The 27,401-nt window shown below is 41.2% G+C and overlaps 1 protein-coding gene across 3 annotated transcripts in view; it reads left to right on the top strand.

Moving 5' to 3' along the window:
* Nucleotides 1-8,654: 8,654 nt before the first annotated feature.
* DENND4A (DENN domain containing 4A) overlaps nucleotides 8,655-27,401 on the top strand; it is a 47,389-nt gene continuing 28,642 nt past the window's right edge. For 2 of the 3 annotated variants that reach the window (XM_033070663.1, XM_033070661.1), the window contains exons 1-7: nucleotides 8,655-8,841; nucleotides 16,861-16,946; nucleotides 21,383-21,715; nucleotides 22,289-22,538; nucleotides 23,512-23,581; nucleotides 24,851-25,020; nucleotides 25,691-25,929. In XM_033070663.1, coding sequence (XP_032926554.1) covers nucleotides 21,408-21,715; nucleotides 22,289-22,538; nucleotides 23,512-23,581; nucleotides 24,851-25,020; nucleotides 25,691-25,929 — 1,037 coding nt within the window. In that variant the 5' untranslated portion in view covers nucleotides 8,655-8,841; nucleotides 16,861-16,946; nucleotides 21,383-21,407. The remainder of the gene's footprint in view (nucleotides 8,842-16,860; nucleotides 16,947-21,382; nucleotides 21,716-22,288; nucleotides 22,539-23,511; nucleotides 23,582-24,850; nucleotides 25,021-25,690; nucleotides 25,930-27,401) is intronic. The other variant, XM_033070662.1, reaches the window with a different exon arrangement.

Here is a 27,401-nt window from a genome sequence, read left to right as displayed (position 1 = left end):
CACTGATGCATTTAAATTAATATGCACTCCCAATACAGTCATGACCCAGGGCAGATAAGTTCATTACTTATCAGATGAGAGTTCTTTTTCTCCATGAAATAGAAGAAATAAAAGAATTTATTTTATGTAAATTCTCGCCCAGATGTTTTGCTTTAAAGGGCAGCAGAAAAGGATGGATTTGGAGTGGTTCCTTTGCCCATGTTGAAACTGGAAACCAAAAGTGACAGCTTTGACTTATCACTGGTAGACGTGGTTACACATATTCCTGTGGGATACAAAGAGGAAGAGTGGCTCTGCTGGTGTTTGCCACATTTCATGTAACACTAGCCAGCAAAAAGAGTTCTAGGTAACCATTATTGCACTTCTAAATTGTTGATAGCAAATTCGTGTTGACCTGGAACTCTGTGGGCACAGAGTATTCCTTCTAGGGGTGATATCCAGTGAATTACACCATGGCCCATAGTCCTGGAGGAACTGAAGCCCTTTGGGACAGATGGCTCCAGGGGAAGTAGGTGTGGACATTCTTTGGAGAAAATGAGCTTCCATATGGAAGCTGGAGACCTAAAACTCAGTCACCTTCCTGTCCCCAAAGGCAGGCAAGGACAAGGCAATGCATGAAACAAAGGAGGAAAGTTGTTGAAATTAAGATATCAGGACTTCATGCAAAGGGCAGACTTGCAGGCAAAAGATGATCTCAAGGATGGCAGTGATAGAAACTGTCTGGAGCATCTGGGAAAACACAACAAGAACAAAGATGAAAGAGGAAAAGAGGGAAAAAGGGGATCCAGAAGTCAAATTTGTGTAAGTTGGGAATGTGGAGAAGATGAGCACAGTTCTATGGGTGAGTTCCTGGAAGAGATGCAGTAAATATATTTAAAAAGCAACATATTGGTATGATTGGGTAAGAGAGTTTGAAGTGTTGGAAAATTGAGGTCACAGTATTTAGACTTAGACTGTAAGGGGTAGCACAGTTGGAAGCAGGATGGATGAGATGGTTTAACAGGGCTTCATTGTAGTCACATTAATTCAGTTTAAATAATTAATTCTCTTTTAAATTGACTCTATTCTGCACACTTGACATTTTGGAAAAGCTGCCATTGCCTGGCCTTCTGGTAAATGCTTTTGCATTTGTTTTCCATTGTTTCCTTCTTGAAAAAAAATCCTTGTCACTAACAGGAACCATCAGCAGCATGGAACAAATTGACTTGCCAAGGACATTTCCTCCCATCTCATTATTTATACTGGAAGTATTCTTTATTTTGTATCAAGAGCCAGAGTGTGATTTTTAAAAATTGCCATTTATTAAGGCAGTTTTGTATTTATTATTACTATGAGTCAAATTCAAACTTGGTTATGTAAATTACTTTCTGTGCATCAACATTTGGTCATATATTTTCCAAGGAGTTTAATTAATAATCAATTCACAGTTCTCTCTGCCTACCTCATTATGTAGAGCCCCTGACTGTTGCAGGAGAGGGTCTCCCCCAGGTACAAATCAGAGCAGATACATCACCCTCCTTCTTCTGCTCTTAGCACATTGATTTTGAGCCTCAAGTGGCTGAGATTGAGTGGATCTCTAATGTAATTTGGCACAAATTGGGTTAAACAAACAGGTTGTGTATTTTACTCTCAAGGTGATTTGGTTTGTATTTTCTCTCCTATCCTTTCTCAGCTCTTGGTTGTGGCCCAGCTGCTAAGAAAGTGTTCATCTGCTCTGAACTCCCCCATGGAAGTGGCAGTGCTGTATGCCAAAGGAACACAAACATAATTTTGGGGGCTCTGTTGAGGTTGGGGCTCCTTCAGGTAACCTGGAGCCAACCCTGTGAGAGCTCAGCAAAGGGCAGAGCCTGGGCTGACCTATATTCACAGTGACTCACCATGAGATTTAATGTTGTTCCTCTGTTTTGTTGGTTTCTCAGCAGTTGCTGAGGCTTTAAACAGGGGCACTCTTACCTAACCCAATCGATGGATGAGCAGTTAGGACCCAGTCTAATGCAGCCAGTATTTGTAATCATAGAAGGGCACATTCCAAAGCTGTTACAGAGGAAAAGAATTTCAGATGATTAGGAGAGGAGTTGGGCAGTGATACAGATTTTAAAAGTACCCAAGATAAAATAACAGATACTAAAAATATCTGTATTGAGATGAAATCCTCATGACTCAGTACTCAGGCCAACTTCCATTCTCTAGGAATCATCCAAACATAGGTGGTGTATTGCCTTACTCTGGGCTTACACTTACACTTCAAAGGGGTCTCACAGGAAAAGGTGAGACTCAGCTCTGACTTCTCAGGGCAATTCCAAATTTTTCAAAATATGTTCTGTAGTTGTTGCTTTTTTTAAAAATGGTGAGTTTATTTCTATCTAGAAAAAATCGAATAGAGAGGTGGACCTTGAAAGGCAAAAGTACTGACAGCAGGACCAGAGATGCATTCTGTGTAACAAGCAGGACATCATTTTAAATACCTCTGACCCTCTAGCTAATAACTGAGGAGTGGTCAATCCAGCTTGCAAATAGAAACACAAGAGTGTTATTTATCTCTTTTTTTCTGCATGTAATGTTCCCTGACTAGATGCAAAACTTTGAAGGTACTGAAGATACTGTAAGCATTAAAAGTATTTTGAAAGAAATTAGTATTTTGAAAAGTATTTTGACGTGCTGTAGAATCTCAGCAAAGCAGAAATCTGTGTTAGGAGAACTTCAGCTACAATCTGGGTCAGATTTCCAGTGCAGATGTGTCAGGTGCAGTTCCTTGGAATCTCTCCATGGCAGTTGGTGAGAAGAGGACCCAATGTTTTCTCACCGTACAAAATAACTGCTCTGTTTGGTGATGTCATGTGCATGAAGCACTGCTTGCATTTCCACAGCAGAGTCCTGTTTCAGCTTGTTTGGAAAAAGAGATTTCATCTCAGAACAGTTTCAAACAGGGAGTTCAGCAAATCTCTTTGGTACATCTTGACTGATCTCAATCAGTTTTCAGAATTTTAATGATCTGGTTTTATTTCCAGATAATGACTATTTGTGTAAATGAGATTCCTTATAAATAAATATGGAAATTATTCCATAATATTAATAACAGGCTTTATGGTTCAAACACTTATTATACTAAAAGCAAATGATGGTGGGGATTGTCTTTGAGTTTATTAATTTAGTTACTTTGTTAGTTTTATTTTAACTTGACTTACATGTGTTGAGCAGTATTTTCTAAACTAAAACAAGGTGTACTGTGTGCCTGGATATATCAAAGGGTATTGAAGGATAATAAAAATCAAAATGCATCATACAGTGGTAGCAGTTAATGGAACCCAGACTTCAGAATGTTTTTGTCTAATAATCTAATAAATGACTTTTACTTGGGGAATCTCAGCTTAAGTGTTGTTAGCAGTTTACTGAAAAATTAGTTTTAAATTAATTATAATCCTTTGCACTTCTATAGCTGCTTCTCTTGAGAATCTCAGTAGTGTTCTACAAACATTAATTAAGCCTAATAGTACTCCTGAGAAGTGGTTAAGTGATAGATATACTTCACCCACTATGATATAAGCAATCTCTAGAACAAAATACAAAAACTTTAAACAGCAGGACTGCACAGGAGTTTAGAGCCTGAAGTATTCCTGTCAGGCAAAACCGTGGGGAAGGTTTAGCTACGTGAAATACAATTGCTTGGCCTGGGCACAACTCAAAAGTGAATAAAAGTGCAAATAATAAAGAACTCTTCACTAGAGCTCTCTAGTGAAGGAAAGTGGTTTTCTATGGCCCCACATTATCATGTGGTGTGGCTCTCGTGATGAATTGAATACTGATTCAGAGGAAAACTGCTCTTTGCAGAAATCACCCCCAGATGGGCCAAAGAGCAGGCATCCACATGGAACCTTTAAGGCTGATGCATGAACAGCAGGGATAGCAGTTAAGTCCTCTCATCCCTGAGGGAACAGGAGCTGCTGAAAATAGCAACAAACCAGCAGTATCAGTGTGTACATTTACAGCCCCAGACTGTTATTTTTGCTGGCGAATCTGCATGCACAATTTCCTTCCTGATATTACTCCACAAAGGGCAGCTTTTGTTATCTGGCATTACTGATGACAGCAATACTTAAACCAGGTTAGTGCTGGCACAGACAGCAAGCTGGCTTTGGTAGATGCATTAGGATTTGGGCCATCCTCAAGCAACCCTTCTGCTGTCCCTTGCTCACAAAATGGGCTGCAAATATTTGTCTGGGAGCTTCCAGTGTCTATGGAAGAGCCATTCCAGAAATGTGCTCCAGCTGTACACGCTGATTGCCCGCTAAGGACAGGACAAGAGGTATGGATGGCATCACTTGCTTGACAGCCCAGCCCTCAGCCAAGCACAACTTCACTGGTTTTTCCCTGTCTAACACCTCTCTCACCAATCCAAAGCTGATAGCTGCTGCCATGCTGCAGTGCCTTGGGAATAATTTTAGCAGTTGCCGAGGGAAACTTTACGAAGCGCAGCCCAAGTCCTCAGATGCACATTCTGAAATCTTGAGGAAGCAAATCGGGGCTGGAAAGGGAAATGATAATGAGTTTGCATCAGATTTTTATTTATAGAAATGACTTGGAAGAAGCTGGATCTCCTCCTTGGGTACATTTTCTTTCCTTTTTGTTTCCCAGCATTTCTGTACTTTTGGGACCACAACTCTCCCATAAATATTGGCAATACATGCTTGCTGAGAAACTCTACCTGCTGGAGAAAAAAAATCTCCTCATTTTATCCAAGTGGAATGCCTAGATACTGCTACTAGACAATTAGACTTTATCCATACACATATACACTAACATTCTTGCATTTGTGAATTGTAATTCATGACACACGAGACTCAAGGCCTCTGCTGAGTTCATTGGTTTTTGGATCAGAGCCTGTATTTGCTTTATTTCCCCTTATTTTTAGCTGCTTCAGTAACTACCTAGAGAAAGTTCTGAGAAATCTTTTTTTTTTTAATATACACACATATATTTTATTTCCTCTTTTATAATGTATAGTCAGAAGTTTCTCTGGAGTGCAAAAAGCTTTTCAGAGACACTACACTTGAAACAGTAAAAGGGTGACTGCGCTGTTGTACTGCTGCACCATAATATTTAAATGCTTTATTATTTCATAATCTGTCCTAGAATTTAATCATTCCAAGCAGGGACGGTCTCTTTATGTCAAAAGGGATAAATCCCAGATTTACAAACATACATGCTTGAAAAAACCCATGAAGATGTTGCTTTGTTTCCAGTGTGATTCCAGCTTGCCAAAGGCTCCATTTCATTGCATAACCCTCCGGATGCAGATCCATTACTGCACCGTAAAGTGGGTTACTGGACAGGCTAAGGCAATTCATCTTCTGAAATGCACAGCCTTGTTTTGCCAGTTATGGAGTTTATAATTATCCAGTATCATTATCTCCATAGTTATTTTTACCAAGGTTACAGATAGGTCTATTTGAAAGGTATTCTGTTGGGTTCTCTTGGAAGTTCATCCTTCCCCTGTAGAGGTAAATGAGCAGTGCACACAGCACAGCCAAGAGAGTTCAAAAGGCATAAAACTGGTGAGAAAATGAACAGATTAAGTCCCAAATTGCACACTTAAGAAACTGAGCTAAAATTGTTTTGTTTATGAAGCTAGTCTCTGCCAGGAAAAACTGGGAATAGTGATAGCTGCATTTTTATTTTTTTTTCCTTAAAGCACTTTTGAAGTCCCATGAATTATAAATTGTCAAGCTCGTAATCCTGGGACAAAGTTTCTTAAAATCATGTCCTGGGACATCAGAGTTCTCCATTCTATTCCTGGCACTGTCACTGACCATCTGCCACTTGTCCTCTGCCTTGCATGAGTTTACCCATGTGTAAAATGCACTTAAAATAAGCTAAACCAGACTTTGAAAATTACTTCAGTGCCACAAGCTAGAAATTTGGGGTTGTAACATGGAAAAAAATCGTTCTGTGGTTCCTGGTCCGTAGAAAGCCTGCGTGTCTCTCTGGCTGCACTACGGGGGAGGCTAAATCTGGCTGCCAGGGCTCCACCCTGCACTTGAGAGGCAGCAGAATCCCACATTAAGCGTGCCTGGTGCCTGCCCACCTGCACTACATGCAGTTGTTACCTTGGGTAATTAGCTCACTATGCACAACAAGAATCTGATCCAACACTGACTGGAATTAATAAGTAGATTTCAGTGACTTAATGATCTTGGGCTCAGGTCTTCATGTGTGAGTAGAGATCCTTGCTCAGAGATCCCGAAAACGCCAGGGAGGGGAAAGGCTTTGTCTGAGTGACACATAGACACATCTCTGTGCAATGAGCCTGGCAGGAGCTGGGCACACAGTAAATCTGTCTCTGCCTGTACAGTAGCACTATTCACTGATGCTGCTCTTTATTCACCAATAAATACAGAACTACAGTCACGATTTTTCATAGGCCCTTCCGCACGTGGCTCTAGAAGAGCCTTAGAGTGGAAAATTGATGACGAAAGCTTCGCAGGGAGATCTGTTAGGAAAGGTGACTTGATAAAGGTGGTGACAAGCTAATAATGAAATGGAACATTGCAATTAAATGTGCTGGTGGGGAAGAAAGTGTGCCACAGCCAAGAGCACGAGCAGCAGGTAGGTCAGGGAGAGAATGCAGCAGAGGCTTGATGGAGCAGGGTGGGAAGGAGGGGGAGATGTAAGAACAAGAAAGACAGGACAGAGATAAGCACTGTTAGCTGTGATAGCAGTGTGGGGCAGAAACTACTTTGGTGTTCATATCAGACCGTGCAGAGAGAGAACCCCATCCCTGACCGCAATTTGTTGACATTGAGACAACGTGTAATTAAATGCAGATAGTCCTAGAAGGACAGAAATGGGGGAGGGAAACAAATTAACAGCAAAACACAGACATCTACATAATGTTTTACTTGTAAAAGAGCTGAAAAGTATGAAAACTGCCAGAGAATATTTAAGAATTCTGTTTCTCTAAAATGAGTTTCCCTTAGAAATAGTCCAGAATATTTTAATGGTTATGAACTTAAAGCCTGCAAAGCCAGCTATTCATACATCAGTTCAGGGATTTTGCTCAGTATACAGGCAGCTGTAACAATACTCTTAGAAGCAGGAACAGATCCATTAATCTTGGATGTTAAACTGAAGCCTAAAATTTATGCCTACCTGAAAAATGAGCAAGGGCAGAGAGCACAGAACAGTTTGCATATCAAAAACTACCAACACTAGCCAGAAGATGGACCAGCATTGCTATTTATTTGAGAAGCATTTCCAGGATTAAAATATATAGGAAATTGATTTAGAAAGTCTCTACCAGCACACCAAATAATTTAAGGACACACTACTGAACACAGAGCATCTTGCTGGAGTGAACAGTGACATTCTATGTTCTTGGTATCTCACTTACCCCACTGTGTATTGTCAGGAGAGACAACTTCTTTAGGGGTGTGGCTAGAAATGCTTTTCACGAAGGAACACAAGCAATGGGCAACGTTCTCTAAATCCCTGACACATTCCTTACTCGGTTTGCTGCCTGTTGAGAAAAAACAAAACAAGACAGACTCAGCTCCCAAATACCAACCCTGGCAGCACAGAGCTGTTCCTGCATGTGCAGGCTTGCACATGGGTGCTCCTGCCCAGGTACACACCGATTTGTGTCAGCCACCACATTTCCTACAAGGGTGGGGTATGAGGAGCAGCATTTCTGCTATTAATAATTTAATAAAAGCGTGTAGGGGAAAACTGTTATTTCATAGTTTTTTGCTTTTATATTCTCCTATTTGGTCAGATTTTCAGAGAGATGAAGTAAATCAAGCGAGTAGGTCTGAACAGAGTAATTTGATAAATTCACAGTACTTACAAATTCAGAACTTCATATGAATTTTATGTCTTTCATAACGAGCCACATCTAAACTCTCAAGACAAAAACTGAGGTAAGCCTGAATTCAAATTCAAAATTGTATGGTTGGAACCTACCCCTAAACAGCACTTTGGTATAAAATTTGGAAACTCGGGGTTGCAGTGGACAAGGTGCCAGAACAGTAGTATTTATTTCTGTGTGGGTACAGGACTCGTTCTGTTGCGCTCAGCAACATCTTGACACGCTGCACTAATCTTAGCCGCACGCTCTTAAAAGATTATTTTTGTCTCGGGTTCTTTTTCTAGTCTTTGATGCAACAGCCTGCTGCGGGTTACATCAAGCCTGCAGAAAATCCCTCGGTTTTCTCATCCCTTGTTTTCCAGACAGCCGGCACCTCCTCCGGGTCCAGGCGACGGGCGCTGCAGGTGAGCCAAACCCCGGCCTATTTGGGCCGGAGATTCATTTCTGTTTAAACTAAAGATGCTGTCTGGGTTAAAAGGCTGAGGTGGGGGGGAGGCAGAGTCGAGCCCATGCTCTGCACGCTGCGTTTTAGGCGCTTTCGCTTAAGGCACCCCGCTCCCCCTTCACGGCTCGGAGCCGCCGGCGCCGCGCTCCGTGAGGGGGAAGGCGGGAGCGGAGGGGCCGCGCTCCGTGAGGGGGAAGGCGGGAGCGGCGGGGCCGCGGTGCGCTCAGAAGGGACCCGGGGGGCGGCGGGGCACGGCCGCCTCCCCCTCAGGAGCCGCGGGACCCGGCGGGCTCCGTCCCGCGCCCGCCCCGCCGCGATCACGGGTCGCCGCCCGCCTCCCCCGCCCCGTGACAGCCAAGATGGCGGCGGAGGGGAGGGGGGATCCCGCCTGAGCCGCCCACACGGCGGGAGGCGGCGGGGGCGAGCCGGGCTCCGCTGGGATGAGATAAGGGCGCGGGCACCGAGCGCGCTGCCCCCCCTCCCCGAACCCCTTCACCGCCCGCTCCTCGCTCGGGGAGCGCGGCCCCTGCCTGAGGTGAGGGCGGCGGGGCTGTCACCGCCGCGGGGCGCGGGCCGGGGGTTTCTCCGAGGCGGTGCCGCGGGTCGGGCGCTGCCGCGTTCCGGGGCCGGCGGGGAAGGGGCGCGGGGCTGTCAGCGGGGGCGGGGAGGCCGGCGCTGGCGGGCCGGGGGCTGAGGCGGCGCGGGGGCGGCGGTAACTTTCCGCTGGGCCGCGGTGGGAGGGGGAAAACTTTCTCCTTTCTCCTTGTCCCCGCCGGCTCGAGGCTCCCGCCAGCCCCGGCCGGGCCCGAGGGGCTCCGCGGGCGGCGGGGCCGACCTGCCATGTTGTACGGGCTGCACGCCGGCGGGCCGGGGTGTGTGCGCTCCCCGAATCGCGGTGTGTGCGCTCCCCAAATCCCTGTGTGTGCGCTCCCCAAATCGCGGTGTGTGCGCTCCCCAAACCCCTGTGTGTGCATCCCCCAAATTCCTCTATGTGCGCTCCCTGGATTCCCGTCTGTGCTTTGCCCAGGCCCCGCGTGTGCTCGTTCCCCCGATCCGCGTGTGTGTGTGTGCGTGTCCCCAAGCCCATGTGCGGGTTTTCCGCGCAGCTCCGCTGCGTCAGCCGGAATTGCCCGCTGCTGCTCAGCCCCACGGTGCGTGTTTCTGGTGTTTCTGTCCCGGCTTTCCCTTCGGCAGCCTGGGTTACCCTGCACCTGGATTATTGCGACGCTCTGGACGCGCTGGTAGAAATTAGCCCTGGCATTTTTATCGTCGTTCTGTCATGAGGTCTGCGTGTAGCACAAGTTGCTGGCCAGGGGATGATGGTATTCAATAACTTCTCAGTGATGGTTGGTATTCCGAAGTTATTTCAAACAGGCTGCGTTTAAAAATGTGCCGCTTCTTTGCTAAAAATGAGGTCTTGACTTTCTGCCTAGTTCTGAAACTTCATTTTTTTGAATTAATTGAGTGGAAGTGTAGTGTTCTGGACAGCTTTTTACTTCATTTCACAATTTTTTCTGGAACTGTTGCTCAACTGGAGGTTTCCGTAAAAAGTGTTACATTACAGTACATAATATTTCACTTTTTGAATGATTAAGCACAAATATGTTATCTTGGCAAGTGCCTGGTGGTTTAGGGAAACTAATTGAGTTAGTCTAGCCAAGGAAGGTCGAGGGGGAGTAAATGGATTATTTCTGGTTTGTCTAGAATGCAGGTCTTACTTTGTAAGAGTCTCTTGCTTTTCTCATCTTTTATTTTTTTTAAAGTCATGTATTTAGAGTACTGGAGAAACTTCATCTTGCTTTTAAAGTATTGAGGAGTCTAAGTTTATTTAAAGTGAACATTAAAGTGGAACTCTGGTAAAGGGAGCTGGTTTTTAGGGGCTATCATGACTTAGCATTGAAATAGTTTAATTATCAAAATAGGGCATTAGAGTTTCTGTGGTTAGCTGGAGGAAGGGGAAAATTGCATGGGGCCTTAAAAACAGAACAAAAATATTAAGCTTCTCTGCAGCCTTAAGAGCTTCTGTGATGTACATGTTTTACTTCTGGAAATGTTGGGCTCCAGCTGGGTGAGTGTTTTCCTCAAGTTTGAGTGGCTTCTGCTCCTTTGGAACAGGCTTTACTCAATGGCCTCTTCTAAAAAGTGAATTTATTAGAAAACAGCACAAAATAGAAGATCTGCTTCTGCATGCAGTAAGACAAAAAGCACCAGGACTATTTTCTTTAAACAGTGACTTACTTAAAAATCCTTTACCAGTATTTGAGATTTTCATTCCTCTGAGTATTCATAATTTTGTAGCCATATGGTTGCAGGTTTCTGGTGAGCAGCTTGTTCTACATAACATAACCCCAGTATGGTGCCTAATGGAATTACTATATGTGTTAATGGCAATATTAGTAGTTATCTAGTTAATATAGCCAGAGTTAATTATTAGTTAGAAAAAGCACAAATATTGACATAGCCTGGCACACACTCTAGGTGAACGGAGCTGATGCAGGTCAAGCCTTAGAAACAATGTCAATAACCTGCTTCTATTTCAAATATGTGCTTGAAAGGGAAAGTGGAAAGGTAGAGAGTGAAGCCAGCTGGTCCCTAAAGGAGTGAGGCTGTAACTAACTCAGCTGTTCTGTGTGACTCCTGAAGGAGAATTGTGGGCACCACCACTGCCAGAAGCCAGTCTGTCAGTTTTTAATCTGCAGGATTTTGCATTGAGGGTTTACTAATTTCTAGGTTAATTCCTGCTGTAGTGTGTGATAGCTGGAGAAAACTGTCTTGTGACTCCTCAGAGAGGAAGGCAATTCCTAGGCCAAGCTGAGTGATAAAGGGGTTTGGTAACCTTGAGGTTTTAACACGGGAACAAGAAATTTGCAGCGTCACTTAAATATTCAACATCCTTTTTTATTTCCATCATGCTCCCTAGCAGCTGAGTTGCTGTTAGTTTTGCAAGTCATAGTAGGCTGAAATGCTTTTTATAACAGTGGCTGCAGAAACATTTGTGCTTCCTGGCCAAACACAGGCAGGTTGGAATGGGAATAGTACAATAGGTACTTAGGCAAAAGCTTTCTCAATCTTAAATTTATCTCCTGAAATAAAGACTTGCTGGAAGCCTCCTTTCTGATTTTTGTCCTTTAATCATCTTTGACCTGAGTTTTTAAGTATGGTGTTGGCATGACCAGAAATTTGGAGGCCACATGTTGCCCAGTTTATGTTGGATTAAGAAATAAAAGGTCAGTAGAGCCTTGTAATGTTGTTCAAATGTATGTTTGGGTTATTGGTAATTTCAGCCATGTTGCTGTGTCACAGGGTTACAGCAGTAAAGGTTTTGATACATGTGTGGCTGTAAAACCAAGGTATTTTTTCTGAAGTTTCCTGGAAAGAGCTGCATAATAAGACTAATAATGAAAGAATGATTAATACTAATACACATAATGAAAGAACCAAAAATAAAAAGAAGACACCAAAATATATTCTTTACAAGTGCCTTAACAAAGCATCATGCAGTTTATGGTGATTGGTGTATTTCCAGTATGTTTATCTTGCCTGTTACAGTATTTTAGTCAAGCTTCTCTGGGATGTGTTCAAATGTCAAACTTTTGTCAAACTGACTCATAAAAAGCCCCAAATCCAAATCAGGCTATTCCTTCCCCACTCTGCAATTCCCCTCCAAAACCAAACCTGTAAAAATGTAAGACCTTTGAAGGAAGTTAGACTGAGCTTGCCCTGATGCAAGGTGCAGGTGTGATGTGGTGGGCTGAGGTTACCTGTCCCTTGTCCTTCTGCTGTGGCTTCACTGGGTGGTGACAAGAGCACAGAAAAGTCCCTTGGTCTCTTCACTTAAATGTCAGCTCTTATGTAAATCATGTCTGCTGCTGCACACACCAATCCTGCTGTAATTTTTTAGCCGTACTAAGAGCAGCAGATCCTGTGGAAGCTCAAGGCAGCTATGCCTCATCTGAATTGAGGGACAGCCAACAGGTAGGGGATGAATAAATATTTGAATGCTGTGAATGCATCACCGCTGTTTTGCTGCTGTGAAAAATCAGCTGTTTCTAACACTGGTACTGATCAATTAATTACTTGAAGTGAATGAGGTTCTTTGCTAAATGGCATGATAGTCCTTGGATGTTTTCTGCTGTCCTTCAGTTCAGGTTTAGTCTGTACCTGCTCTGGAAGTTTGGTCTGTGGCTGCTCTGGAAATAAGCTGCTGATGCTTATTAAGTGCTCCCACAGACTCCAGAGTCAAAATTAAACCGTGCAGGGAAGGCTGTGTGGGGCAGTGATGCCCAGAGGTTTGTTTGATCTATAACACTCATTTCAGTAGCAGTCTGTGATGCAGAACTAGTCACTGGTAGTTCCCTAAAGAGCTCAGAAACAGTACCAGGAGGAAATTGAGAAGTGGAAATGAAAGACTTCAGAAAGTGTTGGCTGGCCTGACTATTTTAAATGGTGTATTTTTACCTTTTCCATATATTAGATGTAAGATATATTGCTTTATCTAATATATATATGAAAAATGTATAGGTGTCTAATGGATATTTTAGATAATGGTTGCTGTAGAGGCTGAAATAGAGTGAACTAAGTAATAATGGGAGGAGAGGGAAAGGAGGAGGAACTGTGGTCTAAAAATGGGATGAGAAGATAAGGAATGTGTCAGAAGTAAGTTAGCCAGTTATATCCTCTGTGTTTAATATTTACTCTAAATCTTCACTTTTAAAAATCTGGGTCAGGAAAATCATTAATGCTAATTAATAAAATTATTTCAGTTTGGCCATCTGAAATGAAAGTGAGCAGGCAGTAAGTGTGATGTATTAAGTACATGTATGTAAATAAAAAAAATCCCAAGAGAAAGCCCCCACCTTGTGTGCAAGCTTTATGCAAACACAGAGAAGGGTTTTGTGGGCTGGACTCTTGAGTTTTGGTTTTGACTTGAGCTTCAGAAGAAACCTGTGGCTGTAAGGAATTATTCTCAAAATTCCTAACTCTTCAGGATCAGCAGAGCTACCTTGGCATAGCATTGCTTTTCAGCTAATTTATGGTGATTTTCAGGAGAACCTGATGTGGTTTTCTGTTGCTTTGATGGCTGGGAAACTATCCCAGCAATACTTGGTAGTTGATTGATGTATTTGTAGCTGAGCTGGTAGTGGTACTTGCACACTTATTTTTCTGTGGAGTAGATGTTGAATGTTTTGGTGAGTGATGTAGAGATTTGGTGAATGAGGGAGGTATTAGTGAGTGTTAGCCCTGCATTAAACCCTCCCAGTGGGGTGTGGATGGTCTGCAGGCAGCAGTTCCAGCCCTGCAGATGCAGTCTGTGCATGGCTGGTCCCTCTCTATAATTTGCAGTGTGGTTGGGTCCCATTTTCTCATGTTATGGAACATTTTTACTGGCTGAAGGGAAAAAAATCATATAAAATGTTCTAAGTCTCAAAATGTGTTTTTAAATGTAGCAAAAAGTGTTAGAAGAATCCCCACCTATCCTTTCTTCTATCACACCATGAATTCAAAATTTAATTTGGGTAGAGGATGGTTTCAAAACAAAACTGAGGTTGGCATCTGAGTCTAAATGTGGCAGGGTGAAAGCAGGTCACTTCTGTCACTCTGGGTTGGTGCACTTTGACGTTTTCAGTGACAGATTTTGAAGGGTTTGAAGCTCAGTATTGGAAGATTTTCTGTTTTCATTTCCCTTTATCTACTGTGCCAAGAAAAATAGAACATTCAGTTTGGGGGACTTCTTTTAAAATGTTGTTGTATAGTAAATAGTTGTACAGTAAAAACATGGACAAGCTGCCCTTCTGAACTGTGTTTTGGATGAAGTAATATTTACATTTTCTAGTGCTTATTTTGGCTTTCCTCCCCCTGATTTGCTACAATTTGTTTCCTGCATCCCTCCCTACAAACACAGTTGTATTTCAGAAATCCTTTCCATTCCTTGGTGGTGCCTTTTGGCCATAAATACTGTAATCTAGAAGGAAAAGTGGGAGTTTTCAAACTGGCCCAGAGATTTGTCTCTGTCATGAGTCTTGTGGGATACTTGAACATCCCTTTCCTGAATTTTTGTAGGCAGGGTTGAATTTTATGGGATTTTGCTGTGGCACAATGGGAATGATCAGCAGAGCAGCCTGGGCTTTGTTAGACGCTCTTAGTAAATGCTTTGATTTTATTGAAACTACAAAAAACACTGAAAAAAGAAACAAATAGAGCACTTGGTGAGTGAGGGAGAAATGTGTGGAAAATGTGGGATATGCCTGATCTCACCCTCAGGGTGAAGTTTATTCCTTCCTGCCTTCTCTCTGCCACTTATTCTGCTTCCTCCTGTAAGCTTTGATGCTGTGATGACCAGTTCCTGCTCGCTTTGCTCTTTTCCTCCTGCTGGATCCAGATTAGCCTCTGAATTTTGGCCTCATCTTTCTTCCTCATCATTGCTGAACAAGTCTGCTTGTCCCTCAATTCTTGGCTACACTCCTGTTTTCTTCTCCCAAATTCACTGTCTTGTTTTGTCCCTGTGTTTTTCTGCAGCACTTTCCTGTTTCCCAGCACCTCTTACAGATCCTTCATTGCCAAGTTTTCTGAGCTCTCTTGATTATCTCCTCAGCTGTTTGTATCACACATGTAAACCATGACTTGGTACAGATGATTGTGACTGGGCCTGCAAAATGCTTGGTGGCATTTCCAGTCCAGTGATGCAAGGCAGAAAAATCTCAGGTTTTCTCTTGGGTTATTGTTGATTTTCTTCTTTTTTAATAAAAATTGATGCAGCGTCAAAGGGAGCTTAGTGGAGGCTGGTGAGTCCTTGTGAATTATTGTGTTGTCTAACATCACTGAGCGCAGATGTGTGCAGTAGGGTCTGGAAAGTAATGCCATTTATCACTTTAGCCCTGTTTTCTCTGTTGCTGTTGTTTGTGTAGCTGTAGTAGGAAATGGGAAGGAGTGCAAGCGATGTCCTACTAAAACTGAAAATACCGTGAGAAGTTCTGTTTATATTTGGGTAATGATGTAAGCCCTTTGCATTCTTGTTTCTTGAAGTAGATCCTTTACTTGATACATAGAGGACAAGAAACTAGTTGTAAATAAGTTGTGCAAGTAATACAAAATAGAGCTGCTAGTACACTGGCAGCAGTTCTGGCTGTGTTCCTTGCAATGCCTAAATCTGTATTTTTTGCTTTCATTTAAGCCTCCTCACTGGTTTTCCAGAGAGTTGAAGTTTTTCAAACTGTCCATGGGGAATTAATCATGTGTTCATGCTGTCTAGTTCTTAGACTTCTTTCAGCTGTGCTTGAGGTCTGCAGGTGATCCCAAAATTTATAATTTCAGGGGTTCCTGGAAGATTGATATCGTGTAGGTTGGAGAAAATGATGTTGTGCTGCTGCTGCATTCTCTTTGTAGTCTTGTGTGAAAATGTTCAAAGTCAGATACTGTCAACTGGCTGTAAGTGGTGCAGGTCCATGGTGCTGTGTGGGTTTCAGAGATCTCTGGGGCTGGATTCTGGGCTGTCAGAGTAATGAACTAACAGTGCTGATTGCTCCTGTGAGCTCTCCAAAAAATGACCTTGTAGATTGGGGTTATGAACAGAACCTTGAACTTTGGGATCCCAAAAATACAGTTCTGGTACTCTAATTCCCCAGATTTTTCCACTTCAGGAATGGAAGCAAATCTTTCATGGTTTGCATCAACCCTCCTGAGATGTTTCTTCCCAGCCTCTCTTATGTTACACTTTGTTTGCTGCAGTTTTCTCACAGTAATCTTCTGAGAGTGTTCTACAAGTTTTGGGGAATGGAAGCTTCCTTTAAACCAAGTTCACTTCTGATACAGCCTTGCTGATGCTAATGAGCTCTTCTGGGAGCCCGGAGCCTCAGTGTCTGCAGTGAGGTGCTATCCTCAGTCCCGTGGTACAAAACTGCTTCAAAATGCTCAGTGTAGCACGGGCTCCTGGGCTTGCAAGTTCCTCTGTGTAAAACAGCAGCTCAAGCTGTGCTGATACCAGTGTTTAAAAGTGGTCAATGCTGGTGTTCACCACATCTGAAGGAAAATGATGAACTGTGGCAGTAAAGGGCAAGAAGACTCCTGTGTCACCCACTGCAGGAGGAGTTGGGGTGACTCGGTGAAAGATGCTGATTGTGGAGTAAGAAGGTTCTGCTTACATATCCAAATCTTGCAAAGAAAAATGGTTTGAAGTAGATTCTGAAAGGTTCTTGGGCTGAGAGAGGACTTTGATAGCTGGCTAACACCTAGGAATGGACACAAGGTCACAAAATAATGGAAGAGGTGAAGTAGTTTGAAGTGGCTGGCTTGTCTCTTCTTTGATTTATTTGGTTTAAAGCATTAAGTGTTGTTTGCATTTTTAAAATATCAATGCAGCATAAAACTTGATATTTTGTTTCTTAGCTTAAAAGTTGGTTTCATTTACTTTTGTAGTGAAGTGATATGTAACCTTACCTTAGCAATGCATCCTACAGCAACCCACAGCGTTCATTTCATGCGACTGGTGCAGTGAAGTGTGAACAAAGTTTCGACAAATGTGTTCATTGTTTGATTCTTATTTTTACTGTTTCTGTAGGGAATGAAACTTTAACAAGAAGTCTGTGTTAAAGCCTGGCTGACAGCAAGAGAGGAAAAGTGTAGAAGCAATGCCCTGATGAAAAGGTAGGGAACACTTGGGCAGAGTGGGCAAAAGGCTCATGTTCTGCCTTGGGAATTCCTGTGAAATTAGAGGGGTTCTGCTTTGTACCCAGGATTGTTTGCTTGCTCTGAAGAAAATACTGAGGGGAGAAAGACTTGTCTGACAATTTTGCCAGGCAATTTTGGCAGTACAGAGAAGGGGTGAAGTTTTTTCCTTGTGTAACTGCAGTTACTCCCATGTCTTGGGACTGTGCAACTCCCATGTGATTTGTGTGGTGTGAAGTCTGAGAAGTGGTTCTGAGTAGCCAGAGCAGAACTGACTGATCCAGTTAACTTCACTTGGCTCTTGCATGCCCAGCTGACACATCTCTGTGGGTTGGTTACTTCAGCAGCTAATGTAGCAATACAAGTATGAGATGCTGGGGGCTGTTAGAACTTTACTGGCAATTTTTAATAATTAGCCTCTGATTTGTGTCTCTGTTCTTCTGCTCCTCATGTTCCTTCAAAGGAAGTAAGTTCTTGGAATGTTATTGTATGATTAATATTTTAAAAAATAAATCACAAGCTTTGAATTCTTTAAAAAAAAAGGTTGCCCTGCACTGGTTTCCAGCCTACTCTAGGAGAGATTCATTGCTTGTTTACACATGGAACATCTTTGGAGTCAGGCTAACAAAGTGAAATATCACCTGGTTCAGACAGCAAATGGATCTAATAAGGAACTCAAATTAATAAGCAATTTAGTATTCTCAAAGAAAAATGCAGGAAGGAATGAGAATGACAACAAGGCAGATTAAAAGATTAGAAGGCAGTTGTTGTATTTGTCTGCCAGAAGTGGACTGGCAGAAACTCTTTTATTGGAGTCAGATGGTCCTCACTGCTGTCTGGGAAAGTTGGCTCCTGGAAAGAAGCTGGCATGGCTGGAGCAGTTCTTCTGGTCTGCAACCACTCCTGAGTTATCCCTGCAAGATCCTGTGGCTAGGAGCAGGTTGTAGGGATCAGATCAGTATTTTTTCCTTGTAAATGTTGTAGTGCATCCGTAGTAAACTGTACTTTGTGAAGCATGATGCCTGTTCCTGCTGCACAGATGGAGTGTGTGGCTCATCCACATCAGTTCTGCTCATGTGATGGGGAAAAGCTGATGTGTGCTTTCCTCTTATAGTCTTTGAATGAGGAATGTGATCTGTTCAAAAAACTTGGACACTGAATGAATTGCAACAGTGGTGACAAGCAGTAAAAATCTTTTAGTATTTCCTAAATGTTTATGAACAAATAGGATGTTAGAAAATGACATTGAATAAACAGTGAAACTGTGTTTACCCTTTGTCTTTCAGCAAAGTAATCAAGCTAATAGTTTGTGGATCTGAGAGATTATCTGCTTGTTTCCTCTGCTCCTACATTCTTAGAAATAACAAAAAGCTCTCATCTATATAGTAATTATCTAGAGTGTGTGTGTTTAATATTTTTTACATGACTTTGTTATTCTTTCTGATCCTTATGGTGTTTCATTTATAGTTGTATTAATTATATGACATCCATTAAAAATCATTATCATGGGGTGGCTCAAAGAACATATATTGCAATTATTTCCAGGGACTTCTGTAAGAGGTGATGGTTATGATCCCATGGCATTGCCCTCAAAGTGCAACCTCTTGTCCCCAGGTTACAGAAATGTGGAGAAGCAGTGAAAGTTTCTCAGTGTGGCACTCCTAATGTTGAATTTCATCTGGAACTAGCTGCCTTGAGCAACTCTCTTGTACAGTGTGACTTTTTCTGCTGTGTTTTCCAAGTTTGTTTGGTTTGGGGGTTTTTTTGCCTTCAAAGATGACTTGCAGTATGGTGAGATGTTGTAGGGAGATGAGTGAGGGTAAAAAGATTACAGTATAGGAGTTTTAGGGAAAAATCTGCTACTCCCTGGATGGAACATGAGCAGCATTCCTGAACTCCCACTCAGCACAATCCAAGGGGTGGAGTGGAGACCCCATGGCCAGGCTGTGTTGAAACCCTTGCAGAGGAGGCAAGTCTGGGACTTTCTAGCTGATAGAGCCACACAGGGAGATAAGGGAAGAGATCCTGCTGTGGAATCAGCAGCTGTGGAGAAATCTCTGTGCTTGGAGTGATGCATGTCCCCATCCCAGGGTTATCTCAGGTGCTGTCCTGAGATTTACACCAGCAAGGGACAACCAGGACTTGCTGAGTAAGATGTGGGACTGAAGTCACTGTGGAATGGCTTCATGATCTGAGCTTGTACAGAAATTCTTCACCAGTTTATGTGAAATGCTCTTCACAGAATGATTTTTTTTCACTGAGTTAGCTCACAATTTATACCTTCTTTCTGGGGTTCATTAACAAAGTTTGCACAGATCTGCTCTGCCAGTAACCCCATGTTGAAAATTTGAGTATAACAGTAGCTCTAGTAAAGTCTAAGTCAGCCTTAGACTAAAATACCACTGAAGTTTATCTTTTTTATCCCATTTTTAAGCTGTAAGCCAAAAGACAAAAATCATAAGACCCTTGTAGAGTTCCTGAATGGTTTGGGTTGGAAGGGACCTTAAAGATTATCATAGGCAGGGACACCTTCCACTTTCCAGGCTGCTCCAAGTCTGTCCAGCCTGGTCTTGGACACTGCAGGGATGGGGTAAATATGAAGGGATAATGCATCATCAGCCAGGCCTTTATTTCTCCTCTCTTCTGTAAAATCTGCATTAAATTATGAAAGTCTTGCTGACTTGTGTATTACATGCAATAACCTTAGGAAGCAAATTTGTGTGATAGCAGGTGTTTGTATGTAGGGGATTCTAATTTTAACTGCCTCTAAATGAGGAGAGCTTGTCCCAGTTTTTCTTGAAAGTGCTTTTGGGAATAAATGAATGTTTGAATTTAAGACTCTTGGTATAAACTTTATATGGAATGATGGTGAGGTTTAAATGGTGTAAAGGTATGATTCTTCAATATAATACATATATATATACACACATCATTCTGTTTATTTGTAATGCTGTCTTGGCTGATTAAACTGGAGATTAACTGCTGTTAATACACTGGAGTTACAAATCTTGCTTGCAGTTTTAACAGCCATCATTTGTGTAATTTTTGATTGCTGAAGTTTCATTTAATCCTAAAAGGCATGGTGAATCTCTCCAGCAATCAGTGTAGTTCTGTGAAATGATGCTGGTGAGAAAAGGAAAAAAACCTCAATGTTACAATAGCTATAAAGTAGTTTCACAGAGAATTGTAAATGTAACAAAATACCTAAACTTCAGTTATGTTAGCTAAAAAATGTCATTGTTTGGTCTTGTGCCAGAGTTTAAGGATATTTTGTTAAACATCTCTGCGTGCATTTGTTCCCAGCCCGCCTGGGTTTGCTGGAGCCAGATGGACAGAGAGATAATAGGCAGCATATGCAGAGGTTGGGTTTGTGTCTTTGAATATATCACTCAGGGAGGAGTTTGAATTTGTAGTTATTACTTTCATATATATATGCTGAGTAACATATTCCAGATGTTTTTGAAATAACTGAATGTAGGTTAAGCCAAGCTCAGTTTGGTAACTGCATTCTCTTCAAACCCAGGCTGAAGTTACTTTCAAACTCTCACTCTCCTGTATGTGGATGATTGCTTGCCAGTCCTCTGGTTTGCCATAAAGAAAAATAAAAGATAATTTGGGGTTTCTTCTTGGCATTTCCTAGAGCAACAGAAATAAGCATAAAATAAAAAGCTATACTCATTTCCTTGCAACTTTAGAAGCTTCTCAAGCCAGCAAAACACAACCGACCTACAAGACAGGAGCAAGAAGAGGGAATTGCCTCCCTTGTGCTGGTGGATGAGGTTGGTAGGGGTGTCCAGGCAGAGCCTGACATTCTTCCTGCTTGAGCAGGGCCTGGTGCTGGGGGTCTGAGAGCAGCTTGGAACAATTTGATTAAATGCACATTATCAAATTGAACCATAATTTACCAAATTACCTGTAAGAAATGTCTGAATTTGTTATGTTTTAACAAAAATCTTGATCCAATCCAAGAATCCTGATGGCATGATGTTTGATAAGGATTAATACTTGCTACCTAGAGCAAGAAATAAAGGGAGATAAAGCAATGGGAATAAAACCTGAAGTCTTGTGCCACTCATTCAAACTGTTCTAAATTCTGGTTGTTCAGTTTCAGAATGTCAGCAAGCTCTTGAAACTCCTGTGTGGTAACAGTTTCTGTTGCAATAAAATTTTGCACCCAAACAAAATTATTTCAACAAAAGGGAGTCTTAAATAGCTTGTCTGGTTTAAAGAGTCTGGAACTTGATGACAGTAAACTTCCTGAAGCTACTCTAGCAAGATTCCAGTGCATATGAGTGACTCGGAAAAACTTTTTTAGCCCATTTCTCAATGTTCTATTGCAAGCAGAAAGTATTTTATTTATTTTCAGGCTATGAATTTAAAAAAATTACCATTTCTGACCTATATTTCTTTCTTAGAAGCTGTAACAGCCTGTGATGGAAGATGGAAGACAAAGGGGCCCGTGTTGCTGATTACTTCGTTGTGGCAGGACTGACGGACATCTCGAAGCCGCTGGAGGAGGAGATCCACTTCAACGATGCCTGCCATAAAATGGCCAAACCCAAAGAGCCCATCACAGATGTGACAGTGCTTAATAAAACCCTGGGGGAGGAGGTTCCCCAGGGCTATAAATGCATAGATGTCACTCCCTCGGGCCTGTCTGCAGATCTCAATAACGGCAGCCTGGTGGGACCGCAGATGTACCTTTGTTATCGGCGAGGGAGGGACAAACCTCCACTTACTGATTTGGGGTGAGTGCTTTCCCTCTTCCAGTAAGTGTTTTTCACAGTTCTCTTGAGCTAAGGAGCAGATAAGGCAGGTTTAAGGAAATGCCATACTTTTTAAATACAAGGCAAAACTCTAAACAGGAAGGTATTTGTTGACTTGAGTGTACTGTAACCCAGCATGAAAGGGAAAATGCGTGCTGAGTGGATTTGAGTGATGAGATTAATCCTTCCCATTCTGGAGTTTTCAAAGCCATTTATAATTTTTAATGTATATGTTTGGATTGGGATAAGATGCTTAACCTATTTAATACAGATTGGAATGAGATAAGTTATATGACATTCTTAGGATCAGGCAATGAATCTTTAATAGAACTGAAAATAACACTATTTTGTAGTAAACAAAATGCTTAAAGCAATTATATACAAGGAAAACCAGTAGTTTCATCATGAAGCTTTTCTGTTAGAATACAGTGAGAGATAACATGACCTGAACTTGTTGGTGAAAATGTTTTGCTCAGAGAGGAGGTGAGATCTGTGATTAAAACTGAGTGTTTCAAAAACGTGCCTTCTGACTTTTCTCCATCCCCTTTTAACTAGAGTTTTATATGATGGGAAAGAAAGAGTCAAGCAAGGCTGTGAAATCATTCAGAGCACCCCGTACGGGCGGCTCGCCAACATCAGCGGCAGCGCCTCGTCACAGCGGGTGTACATCACCTACCGCAGGGCCTCCGAGAACATGAGCCAGAACACCCTGGCTGTCACTGACATCTGCATCATCATCCCCAGCAAAGGAGAGACTCCTCCACACACCTTCTGCAAGGTGGACAAGAATCTGAATAACAGCATGGTGAGGTTCAAAAGCTGGGCTTTGAGCACTTGGTACTCGTTGATGTGATGTTTGTGGAGTACTTGCTGCAGCTCTTGGAGTACCTGGTGAAAAATGTTCATAAGAGGTCTCCAAAGATAAATATTGGAAGAGTTGGAGGATTGCATTCCTTTCCTCCTACTTGGAACAAAGTCTTTCTGGAAGCCTTGGAGCAAATGTTTGGGTTTTTTTAGTGCTGACTCCAGCATCTGAGGATGGGTCCTGTTGTGTATGTGTGTGTAACTGGAGGTTTTACACATGTGGCTGTTTCTGACACTGCTTTTACTGTTGTGGTGGGAATTCCATATCTAGCAACCAGTTTTGTTTTCCAACTCCTCCCTTTACCTACAATGCTATTTTATAAACGTTTTTCTCAAACTTCTTATTTAAAACAAGTTGTATGTGAGTGATGTTGGAAGCTGTTGACTGTAAGCACATTTAAATGTTTAATATATTCCAAAGCCTGACCTGCTAAAATACACAGGTTTCACAGCACTTTGATTTGCAGAGCTGAGTATTTAGGTGTTTCTTGGTTCAATCTGCAGCCCCATGTGCTGACTCTTGCAGGGTCCTCAGAAGTCTGTGCTGAGGAGGATGCTGACTGCTCTGCAAGTGGGATCATGTAAAAAAGATCATGGGAATTGATTTGTGCTTGTTTTTAAGTAAATGCTGTAGGCATTAACCAACGGATTTTTCAGTTCTGCTAGTCCCCATATTGACTGGTTTATGGAAGTGCTGTCTTATGGTAGTTGTTACACCTTTCTCCCTTCTGTAAAAGCTCTGTGTTCCCCCTATGGGTGCTGCTCTTTTCTGTTCCATGGCTTTCCCTGTTCTTTATTCTCATCTCCAGAAACTGAGAATTTGAATACTTAAAGTTATCAACATTATTATTAATTATACTCTTATGTCTATTTGTTATAATTAATCACTTAATCCAATAATTTTTATTTTACAGTGGGGCTCAGCAGTATATTTATGTTATAAAAAGTCTGTGGCAAAAACCAACACCATATCATACAAAGCTGGTATGTAACTATTGTGTAGCTTTTTTTATCTTCAATGTACTACTTGCCATTATCCAAAAGGGAATGCTTTCTTAAAGAATTCTTTTAAAACCATGTCAAAAAAGAGGCCTTAGAACTGGGTATCATGATCATGCTGTTTTAAAATTGATGTTTAATTGGGAAGCTCAGCTATGTTTTGATAGGTTTTTACAAACCTGGGTGTCTCTGTTTGTGTTACTGGTAGCTGTCTCCTAAGGATGTGTGTGTGTAGAAAATACCACAGAAAGTATTTGATGCACTTTCATGATCACTGTCTTTAAGAAACATTTTGAAGAATCCTGCAAACTTGTACACTGCCTGGAGCATCATTGGCACTGAGCTCTCAGAGTATTTTTGGATCGTGTATCATCTTTATTTTATTGTTTTATTTATAAGACAGAATTAGATTTGCTGCTACTGATGAAACGTGTTGGCTTTGCATTTGTTGTTGGGTTTTTTTTAAACCCTGATTTTGTTTGGCATACAAGTCATGAACATGATTCACACTCAAGCTTTAATCCACTTACAGAGAGCAGCCTCTAAAAGGGATGTAAGCAGGAGTTCAGGACGTACTAAAAGGTGGACAGTACATTTGTAAACAAATAAAAATTTTAAAAGGCCCCACATCTGGTGGTAGCTTGTACAAAATTTGGTATGAGGGGATCCACTGCCTTTTTTGTTTACAAGTTTTTTATTGCTTATTAATAGTTCCCTTTTTGTTAGAGAAGTACACAGTGATTGTGCTGTCTAACAGAGAAATCCTAAATCCTTTCATGCAGTATCTGTTCTCAGTGTGGAGTCCCCTGGGCTGGCAGTCAGACAGGATGGATTGCTACAGCCTCTGGTGTAACTGAGGACTTGTGTGCTAAAAGCCTCTGCTTCAGATCTTCATGTTTTACAGCTGTGTTTTAAATCTTTGCTCATTCTCGTGATGAATGTGAACTATTATATAATAATAGGTGAGATGCACACAGGCTGAAAACAGGAAAAGATAAATCAGTTATTAATAGTTTCTAGAATGGAAAGTGGGATTTCAGTGTATTGCTTTAGTCAGGTGATTTCTCCTTAGGCCATGGGAGCATCTGCCCCTTGCAACTATTCACTGTGCCTGATTATTTACACCTTCACTCATCCTCTGAAGTTAGGGTGCTCATACATGAATTTTCTGGCAATTATTTTATGGAATTAGCTATTACAAACCTGTTTCTGCTGGCTTTTCTATAACTGCCTCTTTGCTCATTCTATTTATAGGTTTAATATGCAGATATCCTGAAGAAGATTATGAATCATTCCCATTACCAGAATCTGTGCCTCTTTTTTGTCTCCCTATGGGTGCAACAATTGAATGTTGGCCATCTAACAGTAAATACCCTCTCCCAGTTTTTTCTACATTTGTACTAACTGGAGCTTCTGCAGAAAAGGTATTTGAAAACATTAAAAAAAGTTATTAATTTAATTGAAAAAAAAATTGTTGTTTATCTGTTCAGGGTGATGATAATGATTTTTTTCGTAGATAAGTTTGAATCTGTTCTTTTGGGCTTGATTCCAAGACTGCTTTGAAGAGACTTGCAGTAGTTTCAGTTGATCATAAACCTGAGCTCCTCTGCTTTCCTGTTAGCCTGGGAAACTGGAGAGCTCTAAAATTGGGCTGCATATACATGCAAGTAATGCTATTTTTATTGCAAGCATGGAAACGACCTTGCATGCACATACTTGTTCTAAAAAGTAAATTGGATGTCAGGGGATATGGCTTTGAGTTGTGTATAAAGGATTTCTAAAATAGCTTTAAAGGCAGTTGGAGGAGCAGTTGGGTGCAGTTATACTCTTTAAAATCATTATTTTTCTCTCAAATAAATTGTTTTGTAAATTACTCTTTCTCATATGACATTAAATGTTTTAAATAAATAATAGACAGTCTGGATTTTCACAGCCATAAGAATATTCCAGAATGGATTCCTTCAAAAAAAATGATGCATTAATTTACCTTTTCAAACAGTAGCACAGACTTGATTTTCTGTGTGTTTGGGGTTTGTTGGATTGCTCTGAAGATGGAGGCAGAGTTACTGACCCCACACCCACATGTGTCTGCAGGTGTATGGTGCTGCTATTCAGTTTTATGAACTGTATCCTGAGGAGAACCTCACAGAGAAACAGAAGTCTCAGCTGGGATTAGCAGCTGCTGCAGAGGGAAAGGACACGTGCAGAACAGTGCAGACCAATAAATGCATCTGCCTGCTCTCTCACTGGCCTTTCTTTGATGCTTTCAAGAAGTTTCTGACCTTTCTGTACCGTTACTCCATTTCTGGGCCACATGTCCTCCCCATTGAGAAGTAAGTAACTTCCAAAATTCAGAATGCTCATTTCAGTTGTGTTCTAAATTTCCTGTAATCTCCTTTTTACTTTACTCATCAAACATTAAATATAATGGCTGCACTTTTCTCCTCTGATGAATGTATCTTTACCTAATTCCTGAAAAAGTCTAGATTTTTATTTGTGATTTAAGTGCCTGCAAAGGTCTCTGAAAGCTGTTTTAATTAGCTTTGCACCCTTTAGCCATAGTGATTAAAAAGAGCAAGATTATAAATCCTTTCTTAATCTTACACACATCAAGTTAGGAGAATTAAATGAGTAGATTTGCATTTTTTTCAAATGCCTATTTGTAATGTAATGAGAGATGATAAAGCAGATTGAATATTTTGCACTAGTAATTATTTTCTATTTGTGATAAATAAACTTAATTTTTTTCTCACATAAAGGATTTCACATTATGAAATGCAGAGAAAATCCTTACACCAAGAAATGGTCAATACCTGTAATTGATATGTAACACCATGTAACATTTCTAGGATAATGTAATCTTCTAATGCAGATTCCAAATACACTATTTACTTCTCTATTTTATTACACATCAGGGTTTTTTCTGCTTCAACTTAAATATTAACTTTCAGGATACTTTGTGGATTAAGTATTTCTTGTGGTTTTTTATCCCCTTCATTATTGCAGTTCCCATCAATGAACTTGTTTGAAAATTCTGATAGTGTAAACTTCGAGTGATAAATATATATACAAATATATATATTTATTTTGTTTTTAATCTCAGGGGTTTGGTGCTTTCACTTTTGATGATGTATAAAATAAGTAGATATGAGAAATGCTTTATCAGTTTGGATTTATGGATTTATTCTAATTTCTCTGATTTGTAAACTAGTCAGTTTACTGTGGATAATTTAAATAAAGGCTTCTAATGTAATATCCAGCCTATTTCCTTTGGCTGTTTTAAAGAGGATAAAAGTTTGTCTGTGCCATGCATGCATCTGAACATTTTCAGCTGTTTCCCTTGTGGGACACATTCCATACTTTGGGCACTATCTTCATAATAAAATAAAATAAAACCCAAATCAATGCTTATTTGTGGGTTTGTCTGAATTGCTTCCAAGTGTAGTTGCCTGTGTCATGCTGGTAACATTTGTAGAAATCCTGCTGAAGTATGTGCCATAGGGTGGAGTTTAGGATGGAATTCCTGTTGCCATGGGTTCTTACTGACCCCATGTAGCTTCTTTTAAATGCAAGTGTCTCTTGTGTAGAATTACACTTCTAGAACATGTGGAAGTTTAATCAATTCACAAAACTGAGAACTTTGTCAAATTCTATAAAAATCTTTCTGTATTTGTAGTATGTGAAAAAACTTAAAAGTTTTTTCATCAGCAATTTTGTATAACTTTTTCTATTTAGAACTGAGGAAAATGGATGAGCTAATGATTCTCCTTGGTATTCAGCCATGAATATTTTTTTTGCAAGTCAC

This window comes from Catharus ustulatus, chromosome 12 (genome assembly GCF_009819885.2).
Source record: "Catharus ustulatus isolate bCatUst1 chromosome 12, bCatUst1.pri.v2, whole genome shotgun sequence".
In the NCBI taxonomy this organism is placed as follows: Eukaryota; Metazoa; Chordata; class Aves; order Passeriformes; family Turdidae; genus Catharus; species Catharus ustulatus.
The sequence above is the reverse complement of the archived record's forward strand: the minus strand, read 5'-3'. Positions and strand labels throughout refer to the sequence as shown.